Here is a 15,681-nt window from a genome sequence, read left to right as displayed (position 1 = left end):
GAGTTAGTATGGTGCCTGCTCCATTTGGATAACACATATCACCTGTTGTAGCTGCTTGCACTGCGCAAACTCTGCGCCCCGACGCAACAAGGCAAATATGCACTTGAGCTCGACGGGAACAATGCTGAGCTTGCTCAGCTCCTCGATCAGCTTGATCAGATTCTGGGCGCAGGCCTCGACCAGCAGCTCGCTCTGCAACAGACAAGCGCACACCGCCTTGACGACGCGACTGCCGCAAGCCACAGTCTTGCTAGGATTCAGGAAAGCAAAAAGACATCAATATTTGGAGGATTTGTTTTAGTTCCAGCTGCGACTCACGTGCCATAGTTGTCCGTGCAGCCCTTGAGCAGCAGCACGCTGACGTGCAGCTGTTCCGCTTCCTGCAGCGCCGGCAGCCACTGGAGCAGCTGCAGCATGACCTCGGGCAGCACCAGCACACGCTGTTCCGCATTGTAGCCCAGACTGAAACAGGCATCGAGCAGCGCAGTCGTCGGCGCTTCAAAGTCACGCAGACTGCCAAAGAGCCGATCAATGCGTCCAGCCAGACGCAGCTGCTCGGCACAGAGCGGCGCGCTGTGCGTCAGCGCAGCCAATGCATCCATGGTGCTGCTCAGCGCAGACGTGTGCGCGATGTGCCAGGGCTGTGGGTAGACGGAGGGAACAAGTGAGCAATAGTTGGCAGTTGATGAGCAGCTCGATGCTTGCCTGAATGACCTGTGGCAGACCAATCAGCAGCTCCAGCAAATTGGTCTCGCCAATGGCTTCGCTGACGGCTGCGCCGGTTGCTGCGCCAGGTGCCAGGAATAGCTGCACGGCAGCCACGCTGGCGGAGAGCGCGCCCATATCGATGGCCACATCGCTGTCCGTGTCGCTGGTTATATCAAAGCTGGCGGCGCCGCTATCAAAGTGCGTGGTCGCCAGCAGCTGCTGCAGTGCATCACAATAGAGTTGAATTAATGTAAATAGGTCTATTTGGCGCTGTAAAAAAACAAAGAGATAAGTCTAGGCGAGCACTTGGAATAAAGGCGAATACTCACTTCTTCTGGACTAGATTTTTGCAGCACAATCACCATCAGAGCGTAACAATTGAGCGCCACATGACGCAGACTGCCGGCGCTCTCCCACAGCTGAAGAATGCGCATAATGATGGAGACCGTGGCCGGGCAAATGGCTCTCATGCCATTGCGCTGCCGAGAGTTTAATATATATGGAAGACAATTAAATATATATGGAAACAGCGAGCAGTACATGGACATTTAAGGGATTTACGCGAGAGAGATTTGGAGAGAGAGGCATGCGGGACAACAATAGAATATATGATAGAAGCGTTTTACCACTCACCAAGTTATCACAGTTTAGAAGCTGCCCATCACCCGAGCGTGGGGCGTTTGCACTAATTAGAGCGTTAGTATTTCTATATGTTGAGTTCAAGTTTAGAGTTTTCTGCAAAGTCGTTTTACACACACACACATACACACACACGCAGAATGTATGGTAAGTATTATAGAATAAAAATGAAATGAAATTAGGTCTAAGCAATGAACAAAAGGTGTACACAGTGCATAGGACAACAATTGTTGTGCCAGTTAAGACAATTAAGTTACAGATATAAACAGAAATAAAGATAATTAGCAATAAGATTTGTAGGAAGTGGTTCGTTCTGTGAAAGAACTCTGGCTCCGTACGCTACCTGAGAGCCGCATATGATTGCGCCAAGCACATGCAGCAGGCTCTCGCCGATATCCGCAAAACCGAGCAGCGCCTCGTTCTGGAAACAATCTGCAAAAACGAAATACAATTTCAATCAAATGCGTGAGGCGTCAGATAAGCAAAGCAATTACGAACCATAGATAAAGGGCACAATTTCCACATGCACCGCGTGCGGCTTGTACGGCAATCGAGCGTAATCTGCCAATTGGCCGCGTAGAAAACTGCGCCATGTCAGATACGGATCGTACATGACCTCCAGAAATGAGGAAAAGCTGCGGAACAGATGACTCATCGCTAGCGTGGCGCGGCGCTGCTCCATTTGCTAGGAAAAAAAACAAACACAACATACATTTTATCTCTTCTCTTTTTTTTAATTTTATTTTTTGCTTTGCCTACCTGAGCGAACACCTTGGTTAGTATGGCGATTAGATTGGGCTTGTACTCATACTTGATGATGGACAATATATTGTCAAAGTGCCGGCACACAATAACCAGACAGTCAATCAGTATGGCCACCTGCTCGATGCCCTGATCATCCAGCGTATCCGTCTCGCAGGCATCACGTGCGACAATGATGAACTTGCCAATGGCGGGCAACAGCTCGTCCGGCAGCCGGCCCAGATGCGGTCCATTGTCCGGCTGCACCTCGTGCCACAGCGGGCAGTTGGCGGCCTGAAAGTCCAATTGCAGCTGACTGCGCCAAATGTCCACAAAACGTGCCACAAACTCTCGAAAGTATGTCTCATCATTCTGCAAGAGACGTGTGTGAGAGGGATGAGACAGAGAGGGGGGGTGAGGCTGGAGGCAACTGAAGCCTGGCTGTGATTATATAATCACTTATGCATTCGCTGAGGCGACAACATGTCTGGGCGAGGTGTGCTGTCGCCACTTTTTGTGCGGTGATTAATGCACAAAAAATTGAGGAAAAAAAACACGTCACCTCCCCGCCGCCCCCGCGCGCAGCAACAAATGCCGCCGCCCGCAGCAAGGGGAACATCAGCAATTTGGCCAGCCAGTAGCTTACCTTGGTTGTGTACTGCACCCACAGATTGTAGATGTCCTTTTTGTTGTCCATTTCGCGTGTCTCAGCTATGCAAAAGCATTTGCTCAACGTTTTTATTCTCACTTCAGAATTTGTTTACAAGCAGAAGAAGAAGCAGCAGCAGCAGCAACAACAAAAGTGTTCCAAAAACAATTCACTGCTGCATTCGGCTGATATATGGCAGCAGTTTGTTATATTTCCCTATATGTATGTGTGCTAATAGCTTAGGCCAGCGCACTTGTGTTAAGCACTTTTACAAAATAACAAACATTTGTCAATAGCAATTTTTTCCGTTGCACGGCGAGTGCTGCAGCCACCAGCTGATAAGCAGCTGTTCCAGGGTTGCCAGACCAATCGAGCAGTGCTGCAAAACAGTGTAAAACAGTTGCAAGAAGAGTGCTTGAAAGTGACTTGATATCGCATATCGATTCGTTATCGGACGGAATGACCGTTTTATTAGTGCTGCAAAATGTGGCATATTTTCCAACAAGCCAGACCGTATTTGAATATTTAAAAATGCATTTTGTCTGTAGGCTGCTAAATGCGTATTTATTTTCGAGATTTTGTTTCGCTTTTGTTTTCAATTCTAGTAGCATTTGTTTTTCATTTTAAATTGTATTTTTTTCTTTTACATGATATTAGCTAGTAGTTGCGCTTGTTTGTTTAGTTTATCTTTTTGGTGTTCATGCAAATATCTTTTGTTAAAAACAAACTATGTGTGTGTGTGTTTATGTATCTTTGCTTTGCTTATCATTTGATAGATTATTCGCAGTAGGTGCAGTTACCGTTGCAAATGCGTCTATGCCTAGGCAACAAGTTTGAGAGTATTCGCATCGATTTTTAGAAATATTACGAGTAGTTTTTGTTGTTTGCTTGCTTTTGGGTTTGCTTTTCTTGCGTTTCTTTTCTTTTTTGTTTTTACTTGTTAATATAAAAAGGAAACATTATATTTAGGTCTAAATTATTATGATTTTTGTTTAATGCATAAGTTATTTAAAAGATTTAATTGAATAGCTTGAACCATTTTTATTTTTGTATTACCTATTATTTATCATTATCATATAATATAATCTTAATAAAAATTAATATGTAGAAGAAAAATCTTATGCCTCTGTTTCCGTTAGTTAAAGCTGTGAGTTTTTATCCGCATTAATTAGAAGGATAACAATTGTTATTATTAAATATTGTTATCATAATATTTATAATAATTGTTGTTTTGTTTTTTTATGTATTTCAAATATACTTAGGCTTGTTTTTTGTTCATTTTATCGCATAGTTTAATTTAGTTTTTTTCTTTTTGTTTTTAATTTTTTAATTAAATAAACAATGCTGTAGCATTAGAATATCTAAAAAAATGTTCTGCTGCGCTTCTCCAATTTATTGACTTGTAAATAAGTTTTTTTTTTATACTTTTTATAAGTTGTATTTATATTTATTATTATTTTGTTGCTTTTTGGTATGCGAGACGTTTGAGACGAGCTCGTTTCTTGCGAATAGAAAAATAATTCAAGTAAATATTTGTATGTTATGGTGTATAAGTTTTTTCTTTTTATTTTTTAATTTGCTTTAGGTATATAGACTTAATGTTTTCTTTTTCTCTCATCCTCATGTTGTTGTTTTTATTGTATTTGTACCAATTAAAGTAACACTCTCCCATCCGTATCCGGTTCTCCAGCGTCCTTTGTGTGCGAGTTTCGTATTCAGAATCATATTTTCTTGTGGATACTGTTTAAATTTTGAAATTGAATGAGTTAAGCTTAATCTGATCTATCGTAATATTATGTGACTGTGTGTGTGTGTGTGTGTTAAGCTAAATATATGTATATATATAATCTATCATAGTTTTAAGTGTCTCTAACAGCTCTGAAGGTATTCAGGTTCGTTTCGCATTCGCATGCGTTGTTATCGATTGTTTTAGGGTAGAAATACTTCGGTTTCCGTTTCCGCTTCATGCTGCTATCTCCTTAGGATTCCAGCAACGGTTCATTTTCCGAATCGGAATCTAACATTCTCCAGACCATGCGCCTGACGTTTCAGACTGCCGCCGTCGGCCCAGGTGGAGTTGAGATACTCGTCGTCATCGTCTTGCTCAAGTTTCTGAAACAAGATCGAAAGGATTTAAATATAAATCTATCTAATTGTCTTATAGAAAGCTGCAAGCCGGTTCGAACCGGCCAGCGTTGAATCTTAACCGTAAAACCGAACTGAAATTAAAACTGAACCGAAAACCAGATTCGAACCGTGAACCGAATCAACGAAAACGTATTTGGTTCTGCGGCCCTGGTCGAAAAGTCCTAACCCTGTTGTTGCCCGATGCTGCAAGCCAGTTCGAAGCCCTGGGCGATATTGGAACAGTTTAATTAATATACTTAACAAATACTTTATCATCTATTTGATTAAAGTATAAAGTGAGCTTTTCAATTCCAGTAAATTGAACCTTAACCGGAAGGAACCGGAAACTTGATACAAAACGTGAATCGAATCAACTAGAATTTATTTAGTTGTGCTGCCCTGGTCGTAGAATCCCAGCCTCATAACTATAATAAAGGGAAATTCTGCACATCCATAAACCGATTCTTACCCCTGCACCGAATTCGACGTGGACAGCACGCCATTCTCGAGCGAATCCCTGGACAACTCGTCGGCCATTTGGACTTTCAGCTGATGGCCAAACGAATTGATCTCCGAATTGGGCGTCATTTGTGAGCCCGCCGGCGACTGGGCTATATAGTGGCCGGATGTGGTGATGGAGCCACCTTGCGATATGCACCTGGTCATGCCGGGACCACCGTTGGGCAGCACGCCCTCCAGGCAGCTGTCGTTCGTGGTCGAGTCCATGTTGACGATCTGGCTGCCGGCGGCATTGTCCGCCAGAACGGCGCCATCGCTGTCATCGACGGCATCGATATCATCGATGTCCATGTCCTCGGCATTCTTGTCGAGCGGCGCCGTCTCCTCGTCCTCGTTGTAGATCTTAAAGTACGCGTACGTCAGATATATGACCGAAATGATGAACGAGGGTATGGGTATGGCCATGGAGTAGACCAGATTCAGCGTGTTCTGCCAATAGTCCAGATCGCTGATGACCAAACTGGGATCCACCTTTGAGTAGTAGCACGGAAACTTGATGCCAATCTTTGTATAGCGCTTCAGCCAAATGGTGCAGTTCAGCATCGGCGGATAGCCGCAGCCCTTGACATTGGGAAACAGCCGCGCCCCCACATAATAATATATGGAATTGTTGCCCATGAGGCCCTCGTTCAGTTCGGAGATCTCATCGAAGGGCCGTCGTTCGCTGTTGATGAGCGTGCCCGCGCCATCGTCCGAATCCTCGATCAGAAAGCCATTGGAGCCGTCAGCATCCCCGAAATTGAGCTGCTCGAAATGACCGGTGGCCATCGAACCGGCGCCGGCGCCCATATCCAAGTCCATGTCTATGGTATTGGCATCGCCGGCGCCCAGATTATCGTACTCGTAGTCGCGCAGTGCACGCTCGTAGCGATCCGTACGCTTTACGGGCGGCACAACGCGCTCCGCTTCGCGCAAATTGATGTGATACTCCGTAAAGTTGAACTCGTCCGTGAAATTGTACAAATTGAGGCGATAATTCACGCGTATCTGTGTGCACGTATAGATGTCCTTGGTGCAGCCCTCACGGCACGACGACCACGAGCAGTTCTTAGCGCCGAAGTAGATCTCCGTGTCGTACGTCTCGCACAAGGCCGGCACCTCCTCGAACTGCATAAAGATTGTGGTGAACGCCGGCTCGATCACGAACGGCACCAGAAACAAGAACGCAAACAGGCTGAACGTGCCGAGAAGTATGAAAAATGCCGTCGTATAGAAGAGCAGCTTCTCTTTGCCGGTGCGTTTCTCTTCATCTCCCATGCTGTAGCTTTTTACGGTATTGCGAGGCGCTTATTGGCGTACCGAATTTCTCGATTTCCGTTTCCGGTTTCCGGCTATACAAAATGGCGCAAGGTCTGGCGGCGCAGCAAAGTATTTCAAATTTACGTGTGTGTGTGTGTGTGTGTGTGTGTGTGCTTGTGTGTGTGTGCGCGTGGGGCAGGCAGAGAAGGTGTATTTACTAATTGTATATATACTATATATACGCTTAAATATATATATTTATATATGTATTATATTTTGGGTGCACGAAGTGTTGCGAAGTTCCCGTTCTGTTTAGCTTAAGCTAATAATCGATAACGATAACGATAACTATGAGCTACGATTTAAACGTTTACAACTACGGTGCAGTTATATCACAGGGCGAGTCGAGTACGTTTCGTTTCGTTTAGCTTTTGCTTTTGCTTTCTGTTTGCTGTCGTCGCTGCCTCTCCATATCCTCCTTCAGCTCTCATCACAGCAGCCGCTGCTGTGCAGCTGGAGCAGCAGCAGCATTGTGCGTTGTTCTTGTTGTTGTTGCTGTTTCTGTTGTTTCTGTTGTTGTTGCCCGACGCGCAATTAGTCTAAATATAATCCAGGGATGCGACAGAGCACGCATGTTAGCAGTCATTGGACACTCCACAAATCTTAACTTGCCTTGCCTTGGCAGTATGTGCGTGCGTGTGTGTGTGTGTGCTGTCAACCTTTGCTAATTGCTTTATGTGTCCCAGCGGAGATGTTTCGTCAGCAGCCTTCGACGTTGCAGTCGCGTCGCTGCTTTGCTTTAGCAGCAGCTACTCCTCTCCTCTCCTCTGCTCGTCTGTTCGTTCAGTTCTTGCCTTTGCTTGATTATTTTATGACTGCGGCAAAAGGCTGCGCACATGTGTACGTGCGGGCGTCTATGTATGTGTGTGTGCGCGCGGCCGCCTGCCTATGCCCAATTTTGAGTAACGGCTTTTCTCACTCTTTTGCTGCAGCTGGTGTTCTTCTTCTTCTTCTTCTTGTTGTTGTTGTTTGTTTAGCTGCTTAGCTTTTGGTATTTAGTTCTTTTGTTGACAGTTGCTTTTATTTAAAGAAAACAAAAAAATAGGTTTGCTGGACGGACAAATGTTGTTTTATTTTTCACTTATTCCTTCTTTCTTCTTTTTTCTTTGCTGTTTTATTTATATGCACTCTGCACTCTGCACTCTTTGCTCTGTGCTTTGTTCTTGGCGTTTGCTTCTCACACTATTCGTGCGGCCACGTGCAGCTGTAACACTGTGCGTAAAATAGTTAAGCGCGGTTGTGGAAAGGGGAGGGTGCGGTGTGGGTGTTGTCAAAATGCCGTTAGACAACGCGTAAGCGCTTCAAATGCGTTTAAAAATAGTTCTTGTTTGTTTAACTCTGGACAGTACGCAGTGGCATTTCCATTGGCTTGTAGTTATTTTTATATAACCACGACTGTGTACATTTAAATGCCGTTGTACTTGTTATTCTTGCCATTGGACAGGGGTACGGGCAAAGGGGGAGGGGGCACTCGTGTGCCGGAGTATTACGAAACGGAAATATGCCGCCGAACAGCAGCTGCAGGCGAGGCCAAAAGGAACAGCAAGGGGAAGGAGGGTGTGGGGGGAGCTACAACTGGCGACAATGAGCTCACATGGGCGGCACAAATGAACTACTTCAATGGAGTTGGCACTGGCTACAGTGCCGTCCGCAAAGTTTGGGCAGGGTGTGCGCAAAAAAAAAAAACATTGGCACGCTTACATGGGACACACACAGACACACTCACACACACACACACACACACACACATGTATGTATATAGGGCGAGGTGGCAACATTATGCGGCATGACAGCTAATATACTGGCGCTGCGGCATGGAGGGGGTCGCCTTGGCGACTCCTCGTGCTTTGCACGAAACGATTTTTCATTGGCTTTTGTGATGAATCAATGGAGCCCAACTGGCAAATGGGCAAAACGATTAAAAGGGGGCGGGGGGGGGGGGGGAACAACACTTCAAATATGATTCTGTTATTATAACAGCGCATTGCTGTTGTTGTTGTAGGCCTCAGTGTCTCGCTGCGCTGCTGTGACGTCGCGTTGCGTGCGAGCCAGGCACACACACACACACACACGAGCTCACTCAAAGCAGCGGAGTGTGTGCATGTGTGTGTGTGTGTGTGTTTACTCAAGGTTCAGGCTACGATTACGCATTTTTCAATCAGCACAAAAGTTGTTTAACGGCAAACAAAACTGAAACCTGGCTCATTTACAATGTTTCAACATTTAAATGACCTGATTGCGTACGGGTCAAAAGTTCAAAATACAAAAAAAAAAAAAAAAAGGAAAATGAAAACAACACACACAGAGACGGAGTCACACGGAGACACACATACACAGAGCATATTCACATTTTGTCATTTTCGCTGGAGCCTCGACCGACCGACAAAGAGGCGACGGCAATAAATGGCGGACGCAGGCGAACGGCGACGACGACGACGCGCGACGGCTGAACTCTTCACCGAAAGGACTGCCACTGGCGACGCTGCAGCTGAACGAGCTCCAGCAATGTGCGCGCGGCCCGAGCTTTTCGCTGCGCTACACCTCAACTCAAAAAAATGGCCATGGGCATGCACGACTCTGCACAAGCTTTGTACTTGGGCATGTTCAATGAAAGTGTACGGGCTATGCGGCAGTCGCTGTGCTCCAATCGGGGCCAAAGCTTGCGCTCACGCGTTGTGGCCAGTGTTGCCCAACTGCAAAAAACTAGCTGTTTTCAATGTTAGAAATAGCTGAATTCAAATAGGCAAGGTGTTGCAGAGGAACAGAGAAAGATAAAGTGTTGCCACCTATTGCGCCATTTTTTTAAACAGTTGGCAAGGTTTCCTAGTAGTGAGGGTTGCTGCGAGTTGTTTTACAGTGCGAAATAATTTGAAATTTTAACGGAATTTTCGAAATAAATTTAAAATGTTTCCCGCCCACGAGCTAGAAATCCGCTGAATTGCCAACACTGGCTGTGACCGTTACGCCCGTGTAAAGCTTGCAGCAGCAGCAACAGTGGCGGCCACCCCAATGGATGACGTAAAGCCAGCCAAGATGACGGGCAGGCGCATGCCCAGCGACAGCTGCTCTCCAAGAAAAGAAAAAAAAATGTCCGAGCTTCGCGAGAAATGTCAGAATTTCAGGCGTAAACAGCAGGGAAAATGTGAGCTGCGAGCCGTGCAGCACGTCACACACATATTTAACTGTTTGGAATTTTCTCGGCTCGAAGGAACAGGAAAAGAACTAAATTACAAGTTACGGTCAAATCAAATTTACTGCCTTAAAAACAAAACTGCGCAACGTAAAAAGTTAACAAACATTAAAAAATATTAAGAAAAGTCATTTTATTTAACGAATCCTGCTGCATTTCCATTATGAAACGACGCTCCATACACATGTGTCTGTGTGTGTAAGTGCTGTGTGTGTGTGCGTGCGAGTATGAGTGTGAGTGTGTATGTGAGTGTAGCATGTGCTTTGTGTCTGTGTGTGTGTGTGTGTGTGTGTCCGCGAACGTAAATAAACCTGAATAGCTGGAAGCAACCACAACTTGTAAATGTGAGTAACGAATTATATTTAAAAATATAAAAAAATAAAACAAAAAACTTTCACTGCATTTGACCTTCTTTTGGCGTGCAAGAAGTGTTGCCTACTTAGGAGCGCATTCGTATTTAGAGAATTCCCATAAAGCAAACCCAACCCACAAATTGTCGTCGTCGCCCAATCAACAATGTGAAATTCTCAATAACACTTGCCATTGATTATTCAATGGGCTGATACTTAACAAAGGGCAAGTCGGAAAACTTGGTTATTTTGTGAATATTTTACAGACGTTTTTTGCCCAGTTTTATAAATATATTTCGGACTGATAAATAAATTGGAAAGTGCTATCAAAGGCAAGTGATGTCAAGTTCGCCTGATCAAAACTTGTAGTTTTTCATAATATTCACTAATATATTAGCTTCATTAGTAGTTTGTCAGTTGACAAAATAAGTTAAGCTAACAGTTTAAAGATCCCTCAACACACTGAAAATACCTTTTAAATATCTAAACACACTTTCAAAATACCTTAAAACGTGCCACTTTGCATTTGACTTATAGTTTGTCAACATTGAACTGAAGTCAATTAGCTGAATTCAGTTTTATTACAATTATATATGGCTAGGCATGGCCAAGCTGTGTTCAAATTTAGCGCCTTTGTACAATGCCACTTTGCAGCAGGTTGGCAGCACTGCTCGCACAGCTGCTTCGGTTGCGATAGGCGCATATCGATAGGCAGGCAACTATCGTACGTAGCGAAAAAAAAAAACAAAGGCAGCCAACAAGTGAAATTCAATTGTAAATCACAGCTCTACGCAATTTGCACAAATTTTTATTTAATAAACTTGTAACATGGGCGCCGCCGTATTGCTCGTATTGTTCTTCACCGGCCTGTGGGCTGCCATCGGCATTGGCGGTTCGATAATAACGCCCCGGGGACCGCAACAGAAGCTGACTCAGTGCATTCTGATGCTGACCGCGGGCTGCTGCTGGCTCTTCTGGCTGTGCTGCTATATGGCGCAAATGAATCCGCTAATTGGACCCCGACTGAGCAAAAAGGTGATACAAGTGATGGCCCAATCCTGGAACATGCCCATCACGGACGGCTAAGTCGGATTACAGCCGGACTCAGCTCTTATTTCTGTTGTGTAAATCTCTTAAAGCACGGGCCACGGTCCGTTTTTTTTTATACTTAACTTAATTTATAGTGCAAATTTGTTAACTATGTGCATTCCAGCGCAAATATAGAGGAAATATATACATATATATTTATATGCACACGATATGTACTAAAAAACTAGAAAAGAAAACTCTTTTCGGACCAAATACCCTTGCGGATATGTGGATAAGGCCCTGCTTTCGACCGTTTGTTGCCGGAGGAACTATAAATAGAGTAGTCCAATTGGATACGGGTTTGGCGGGAGTTAAGCTGAGTTCCCTGGGCAGCTACATGATAAAGTTATCCCATTCCGGACGGATAGACGGACACATCGAACCGGCTGTTGATGCTGATCGAGAATATATAGACTATGGAGCCTCTCCTGTGGGTTAACCCTTTCACGACAAAATTGTTATATTCTCAACAAGATCGATATCCCATTCCGGGCGGACAGACGAGGACCGACCCGCTTGTCTTGCTGATTGAGCATATAAAGACTCTAGGGACTTCTCCCATGCGTTACATATATCACGACAAAGTTGTTATACCCTCTACGAGAGTATTTGAAACTACACTCGTTTGGTTCATTGCGACGCCGACGTCATGCCCAGCACGCCCACCCGCTGCGACCGCCTCTTGGCGACCCTGTCCCTGTGCCCTGCATCCAAAAGCACGGGAGGCGGCAACCGAAATGAGGGGCGTAGTGCACATGCTGCGGCCACGCATAGCTTAATCAATGAAAAAGCAGCGCCAGCAAGTCGGGAGCGGGAGTCGGGAGGATGACAAACAGAGAGCAGGAGCTGCTCGTGCAAAACGTGAATGCGGTTTTATTGATTTTGTAATAAAAATGCGCGCGCATCGCTCTGATTTCTGCCAGACAGCCGAGAGCAGAGCTGGGTAGCTGGTTAGCTGGCGACATGTTGTCGGCGGTCAGGAGATGGAGATGGAGAGATGGTGACGAGCGTCAAGTACACGAGTGCAACCAATAGAGCTGGCAGAGACAAAAGCAAATGCCGTGGCCAATTCAGTGCGAAAATTGTGCAAAGCCAGGCAGCAGGGCCTGTGTGAAAAGGCAGCCCAAGTTCCAAGCAAATGCCAGCTGGCAACTAAATAGAAAATAGCAAAAAATATTTAATAATAATAATTCAAACTAGCTGCTAGATTGTTGTTAATTACACAAATTAAGTGCACGGAGCTGGCGACGGACAAGCTCCGGCCAACTTTTTAGTCTAAACTAGAAAATTAGAAACTTACAAAAAAAAAAAAACACAAAAATCAATAAGTCAAGTTGTGTGTAAAATTGAAAGCAACGCCCCCCGCACAGCGCCACACACACACACATTGGAAATAGAAAAAAAGTAATCTCGCCAAGTCAATTCCGGATTATATAACAGCACGTCAAGGCGACAGGGCGTGGGCAGCAGCAGCGGGGCGTGGGGCGTGGAATCAATCGATAGAACAAACAAGATGCGCCAATAAATTGGCCAAGCGCACAAAAGCCAGGCCATAAGCTAGAGCAAGGAGCAAACTCTGTCGAGGATTAGCCAGTAGCAGGAGTAGAGCAGCGCAATTATGGGCAAGAAAAAGGTGGCCACCGAGGATCTGGTGGTGCCGCCGCAGGATACACGCATCTGTGGCACCATCTGCATATGCCAGATGACGCTGGTGCTCAGCTCCGTGGCGCTGGTCTATCTCACCGTGGCCATTTATATGCCATCGACCCGGGCCTTCAAGAGCGGCATCGATCCGACGCCCGTCATGTGCACCACAACGCGGGCTGTGAACAAGGACAACTGCGAGTGGGGCAGCTGCGGCGAATGGTGCCTGAGCAAAACCTCGGGCGCCTGCATACAGATCTATGTGAATCTGCGCAGCAACGGCACAAATCTCACCTTCCAGAACTGCACGAATTCGGCGAACAAGACGTGCTACGGCATCGATCAGGATCGCGCGGACAAGGCGCGCTGCATCAACGACGAGTGCAAGAATCTGACGGGCACCTTTAACTGCACGGCGGGCCAGTGCCTGAACATAACCGACGCCTTTGAGTGCATCTTCCACAACAGCGATGCGCCCGTCAAGTGCTCGGGTCGGCGCGGCAAGATCAACTGCATGGACATCAGCGGATTGTTCTCGTGCAGTCGTGGCACCTGCCGCAAGATACGCACGCCGTACAATTGCGATAGACGCTGCGTGGACATTCCGACGCGGAACAAGAACGTGGTGGTGCTCAGCGGGGACAAGGTGTATCTGTCGCAGTGCCAGAATGCCATCAATGCGGAGACCTTGGAGGAGGTGTGGAACGAGTCCAATGACAATGTGGCCATGACATCGTGCTATTATATCAAGAACACGTCGGATCGCGTGGATGCGGTCGACTGCATCAATGGTTCCACGCTGGAGCACAGCATGCTCAGCGATCTGACCAACTTTACATATCTCAGTCATTTGCATGTGTCTGTCGCGACGCAGGTGCCGGAGATAGCACCGCCCGATGTGGACTTGACCATTTCGAATGAGTCCAAGCTGATGATCAATTTGGAGGGTTGCGTTAATACGCTGCAGGACGAGTGCAAGGAATTCTTAAAGGTTTTCGGCCGTGATGGCAGCGATCATAATGCCCGGGCACGTTTCCCCTGCTTCTATTCGCCGTCCAAGAAGGATATCGTGGTGGCCCGTTTCGATCTGGAGGTCACCTATCGCCAGTTTGTGTTCGCCTCGGTTGTGCCCTCGGTGCTGTTTGTCGTCTCCTGTTCGGTGCTAATAATGTGCCAGACCACCGTCTATGTGGGCGACGATGCCAAGATGCGTTTCAAGGGCTGCGTCGACACCGCCTCCGTTTTGTCCAAGAACAATCCCGGCGCACCGACCAGCGGCGACATGGCTGGCGGCGGTGGCGACGAAGTCATGGCCCTATGAGATCCGTCACGTAAGCTAACCCAAACCCAACCCATAAGCCAAATCGTAACTAATCTAAAATCTATGCTACCAACGGAGTTCTCAGCATTTGCCTTGCCAAACCGACAGCCTATGGGGTAAATCTAACATAGGTTAAGGATCACCTAGTCGCAGAGGCCGTAGTTAATGCACCAGCCATGCTCGAGTAGTGTTAGAGGCAACCTTATACTCGATTAGAAGAACTCACTCAAACCTAGAACGCTTAGGAAATAAAACCTTGAAACTTGCCCTTTAAAAAAATATGATTATCACGTGAGTGCCTCCTAAAAACGAGGTTCTTTATGAAGGTCCTCTCTCTCAACTCTACTGTTCAGTCGTTTTTCAGGCCATATTTCACGCACAACCTACGATCAATACATGAGAATATCCTTGAAATCACCTCTACTCTTCAGTTATTCCTCAGGCGAAACATAACGATCTCCTTAGTACCTTAGTTCTCTCTCTCTCTCTCTCTCTCTCTCTCTACATTTCAGGTTTATCTCAGACCCCAACGTAAGAACATCTTGGAGCCTCCCTTATGAAACTTCCTTTTAACTCTGATTCAATTCTCAGACATTACTCAAGTAGAGTTAGAACATAGCTTTAAGGCCTAGCATAGCATAGAAAGATATCAGTTTTACGTAAGAATTTTCCATTGATAAAGATCCTTTCTCTGCGCATTGCTTTTCAGGCATTCCTCTGCTCCAGGAAGACAGTCCGGTGCATCAGACGGGCGTCTTCGCTTTGCAGTAAATGGAGTTGGGCATTGTTATCAATCGCAACACTTTGTAATCCTTCCATCGAACTTCTAACTAGACCACACACACCTGAGCGGCTTGCAAGGACACTACCGAGCTAACAGCAAATCACAAAGAAAACTATATAAAACACTACACCACATATGCGAGGCACGTGAAAAATTCTCGAGTTGCGGAACAGAATCAGAACAGACAATATTAGTATAATTTATATATATATATATATATATATATTTCGTTTTCGTATAAGGTTAGGCCACATACTGAGAGTAATTCGTGGGCCGCAAGTTGATTCGATTATTTAACTTTAAGTTAATATCCATATAGAGAGAATACAAGAAATGCACTCAATGCACGCACACACACCACAATCAGACAGAGACACAGCCACATGAAGACACAACCCACAAAAGGGTTTAAGAATCGGCCCTTAGGAGCAGGCGGATAATGGTCAAACGGTTTGGAGGGATGCGTGATCAAAACTAAGAAGATTTAAACAAAACCAAAGACAACTAGAAAAAAAAAAAAAGAAAACAAAGAAAAGTTAAACTAACAAACAAAATTTAGCTAAAATTAATGCAAAATCCAATTGCAATTTTAAAAACCAAAAACAAAGACTTAGACTAAAG

General features: G+C 45.6%; 4 protein-coding genes across 10 annotated transcripts in view; 2 read left to right on the top strand and 2 right to left on the bottom strand.

Annotated features, from left to right (window-relative positions):
- LOC6623083 (neurobeachin-like protein 1) overlaps window positions 1–3,084 on the bottom strand; it is a 39,961-nt gene extending 36,877 nt beyond the window's left edge. Inside the window, exons 1-9 of one of the 3 annotated variants that reach the window (XM_032435424.2) lie at window positions 2,735–3,084; window positions 2,107–2,460; window positions 1,846–2,032; window positions 1,691–1,779; window positions 1,342–1,443; window positions 1,038–1,187; window positions 706–978; window positions 319–641; window positions 43–250 (exon numbers count right to left, since the gene is read on the bottom strand). In XM_032435424.2, coding sequence (XP_032291315.1) covers window positions 43–250; window positions 319–641; window positions 706–978; window positions 1,038–1,187; window positions 1,342–1,443; window positions 1,691–1,779; window positions 1,846–2,032; window positions 2,107–2,460; window positions 2,735–2,785 — 1,737 coding nt within the window. In that variant the 5' untranslated portion in view covers window positions 2,786–3,084. The remainder of the gene's footprint in view (window positions 1–42; window positions 251–318; window positions 642–705; window positions 979–1,037; window positions 1,188–1,341; window positions 1,444–1,690; window positions 1,780–1,845; window positions 2,033–2,106; window positions 2,461–2,734) is intronic. The other 2 variants (XM_015175598.3, XM_002046286.4) reach the window with 2 other exon arrangements.
- A 1,185-nt stretch (window positions 3,085–4,269) lies between these two features.
- On the bottom strand, window positions 4,270–9,198 carry tipE (temperature-induced paralytic E). Of its 3 annotated transcripts, none has more exons than XM_015175595.3 (3): window positions 9,016–9,198; window positions 5,334–7,894; window positions 4,270–4,849 (listed from the first exon to the last, which is right to left on the bottom strand). In XM_015175595.3, exons 2-3 carry the CDS (start codon window positions 6,638–6,640, stop codon window positions 4,786–4,788), a joined length of 1,371 nt encoding a protein of 456 aa, XP_015031081.1. In that variant the 5' UTR covers window positions 6,641–7,894; window positions 9,016–9,198; the 3' UTR covers window positions 4,270–4,785. The 3 variants fall into 3 exon arrangements, with proteins under 3 accessions (XP_015031081.1, XP_002046321.2, XP_015031083.1); XM_002046285.4 differs by having other exon boundaries at window positions 5,334–7,699; XM_015175597.3 differs by having other exon boundaries at window positions 9,031–9,198.
- Window positions 9,199–10,942: 1,744 nt separating this feature from the next.
- Window positions 10,943–11,476, top strand: VhaM9.7-c (Vacuolar H[+] ATPase M9.7 subunit c). Its single transcript, XM_002046283.4, has one exon. It carries the CDS (start codon window positions 11,051–11,053, stop codon window positions 11,306–11,308), a length of 258 nt encoding a protein of 85 aa, XP_002046319.1. The 5' UTR covers window positions 10,943–11,050; the 3' UTR covers window positions 11,309–11,476.
- An 84-nt stretch (window positions 11,477–11,560) lies between these two features.
- Teh3 (tipE homolog 3) lies at window positions 11,561–15,586 on the top strand. 3 transcript variants are annotated; one of them, XM_032435289.2, is made up of 3 exons: window positions 11,561–14,286; window positions 14,362–14,392; window positions 14,986–15,586. In XM_032435289.2, the coding sequence occupies exon 1, from the start codon at window positions 12,930–12,932 to the stop codon at window positions 14,274–14,276; it is 1,347 nt and encodes a 448-aa protein (XP_032291180.1). In that variant the 5' UTR covers window positions 11,561–12,929; the 3' UTR covers window positions 14,277–14,286; window positions 14,362–14,392; window positions 14,986–15,586. The 3 variants fall into 3 exon arrangements, with proteins under 3 accessions (XP_032291180.1, XP_032291178.1, XP_002046318.1); XM_032435287.2 differs by having other exon boundaries at window positions 14,355–14,392; XM_002046282.4 differs by lacking the exon at window positions 14,362–14,392.
- The last annotated feature ends 95 nt before the right edge of the window (window positions 15,587–15,681 follow it).

This window comes from Drosophila virilis, chromosome 3 (assembly GCF_030788295.1).
Source record: "Drosophila virilis strain 15010-1051.87 chromosome 3, Dvir_AGI_RSII-ME, whole genome shotgun sequence".
Lineage (NCBI taxonomy): Eukaryota > Metazoa > Arthropoda > Insecta > Diptera > Drosophilidae > Drosophila > Drosophila virilis.
Note: the sequence above shows the minus strand (reverse complement) of the source record. Positions and strands in the feature narration are given on the sequence as shown.